This window comes from Argentina silus, assembly GCF_951799395.1.
Source record: "Argentina silus genome assembly, chromosome: 9".
NCBI classification, from domain to species: Eukaryota; Metazoa; Chordata; class Actinopteri; order Argentiniformes; family Argentinidae; genus Argentina; species Argentina silus.
The window spans coordinates 23,562,138-23,564,637 of NC_139663.1; the positions used below are offsets into that span (position 1 = coordinate 23,562,138).

The following is a 2,500-nucleotide window of genomic DNA, read 5'->3' on the forward strand; positions in this document are numbered from 1 at the left end:
CACACACACACACACACACACACACAGACACATAGACACATAGACACACACACACACACACACACACACACACACACACACACACACACACACAGGACTGTAGTCTGTCAATGTGTGTGTTCTTGAGTACCTGGATTGAATGCCCCCCCCCCCCCCACAGATCCACTTCCAGAAGGCGTGTGGTTCAGATAACAGGTGTCAGAGTAACCTGCAGATGACGGCCCAGTTCACCAACGAACAGCTGCTCCCTTTCCCCAGGTATGAGTGTGTGTGTGTGTGTGGGTCTGTGTGTGTCTGTGTGTGTGTGTGTGTGTGTGGGTGTGTGTGTGGGTGTGTGTCTGTGTCTGTGTGTGTGGGGGTGTGTGTCTGTGTCTCTGTGTGTGTGTGTCTGTGTGTGTGTGTGTGTGTGTGTGGGTCTGTGTGTGTCTGTGTGTGTGTCTCTGTGTGTGTGTCTGTGTGTATGTGTGTGTGTGTGTGTGTGTGTGTGTGTGTGTGTGTGTGTGTGTGTGTGTGTGTGTGCATTGAGAAGACTATACTTTGGCTGTGTGTCAGCGTGATAACTGACTGGTACTATGTGTGTGTGTGTGTGTGTGTGTGTGTGTGTGTGTGTGTGTGTGTCTGTGTCTGTGTGTGTGTGTGTGTGTCTCTGTGTGTGTGTGTGTGTGTGTGTGTCCCTGTGTGTGTGTGTGTGTGTGTGTGTGTGTGTCTCTGTGTGTGTGTGTGTGTGTGTGTGTGTGTGGTACAGTCAGGATGGGCGTCAGGTGTTGCAGTACAACGCCAGCGTCAAAAAGCTCTTCTTGGTCGTCGGGGTGACCAACTTCCCATCGTCAGGGCAACCGGGGGAGGACGCCCACAACGCCATTTTGAACGTCTCCATCCCTCCGTCACTGCACTACTCTGGGGTGCGCTCCCAGGTGAGGCCAGAGGGGGCGCTGTGGGTTTCAACAGGCCCTCTATCGGAGGCTCCTCCTCTTGGACCTCCTCCTCCAATGAGTTTGGAGAACATTTCCATTTCCTTTGAAGTCATTTGGACACTTGTAGAGAGACGACCAATCAGGGACCAATCAGTCCATTTGTCTCAGGAAGTGAATCAACGATACCGTACTGACCGTCACCATGACAACCCGTACATCAGAGGTCCTCTGTGTCTCAGCTGGTAGAGCGTGGTGCTAACAACGCTCAGGTTGGGGGTTTGATTCCTGCTGGGACCATCTATACTGACATGTATGAACTCACTGCAATGGAAGTCTGTTTGGATAAAAGCGTCAGCTGAATGTCAGATATGATATTATTACATCAGCTGAATGTCAGATATGATATTATTACATCAGCTGAATGTCAGATATGATATTATTACATCAGCACAGTGCTGGAGGAAGACGTCACAGGTGGTCCGCATGCTAACTGCTAGCCCTCCCTTTAGCTGCTCCGCTCCTCTCCAATCAATAATTAATCAAGATCAGGGATTGATATATGTGATTCACAAGGTTACTACCCTTGAACCCCCTGAGACACACACACACACACACACACACACACACACACACACACACACACACACACACACACACACACACACACACACACACAGAGGGATTCGTAGATGTGATTGATTGGTGTGTGTGTGTGTGTGTGTGTGTGTGTGTGTGTGTGTGTGACTTACAGAGTCGCGGTCCTGTCATCAAGTGTGCGGCCGAGGGTCTGGTTCTGCTGTGTGAGCTGGGAAACCCCTTCAGTAGCAGCCAGCAGGTAGGTTGTCAGGGGAATGGGAAGCAACATGGAACCACATGGATTTGATCAAATAAAGTTATTTTATTTACAAGGAACTTAGATAGTCAACAACACAAGAGGCAAACTACGAAGGACAAAGGGCCTGCGGGTGCTGTCAATCAAACTGACAAAAGGCTAAAGGTTATAACTAAACTATCTAAAGTCTATAACTAAACTATCTAAAGTCTATAACTAAACTATCTAAAGGTTATAACTAAACTATCTAAAGGTTATAACTAAACTATCTAAAGTCTATAACTAAACTATCTAAAGTCTATAACTAAACTATCTAAAGGTTATAACTAAACTATCTAAAGGTTATAACTAAACTATATAAAGTCTATAACTAAACTATCTAAAGTCTATAACTAAACTATCTAAAGGTTATAACTAAACTATCTAAAGGTTATAACTAAACTATCTAAAGGCTATAACTAAACTATCTAAAGTCTATAACTAAACTATCTAAAGGTTATAACGAAACTATCTAAAGGTTATAACTAAACTATCTAAAGGTTATAACTAAACTATCTAAAGGTTATAACTAAACTATCTAAAGGTTATAACTAAACTATATAAAGTCTATAACTAAACTATCTAAAGTCTATAACTAAACTATCTAAAGGTTATAACTAAACTATCTAAAGGTTATAACTAAACTATCTAAAGGCTATAACTAAACTATCTAAAGTCTATAACTAAACTATCTAAAGGTTATAACGAAACTATC

At 43.5% G+C, this 2,500-nt stretch overlaps 1 protein-coding gene across 1 annotated transcript in view; it reads left to right on the plus strand.

The window, feature by feature from the left end:
- LOC310809935 (integrin alpha-3-like) overlaps window positions 1-2,500 on the plus strand; it is a gene marked incomplete at its 5' end in the record, with an annotated part of 29,604 nt that overhangs the window by 13,739 nt on the left and 13,365 nt on the right. Inside the window, 3 exons of the mRNA XM_083677456.1 lie at window positions 161-258; window positions 746-914; window positions 1,666-1,749. Coding sequence (XP_083533582.1) covers window positions 161-258; window positions 746-914; window positions 1,666-1,749 — 351 coding nt within the window. The remainder of the gene's footprint in view (window positions 1-160; window positions 259-745; window positions 915-1,665; window positions 1,750-2,500) is intronic.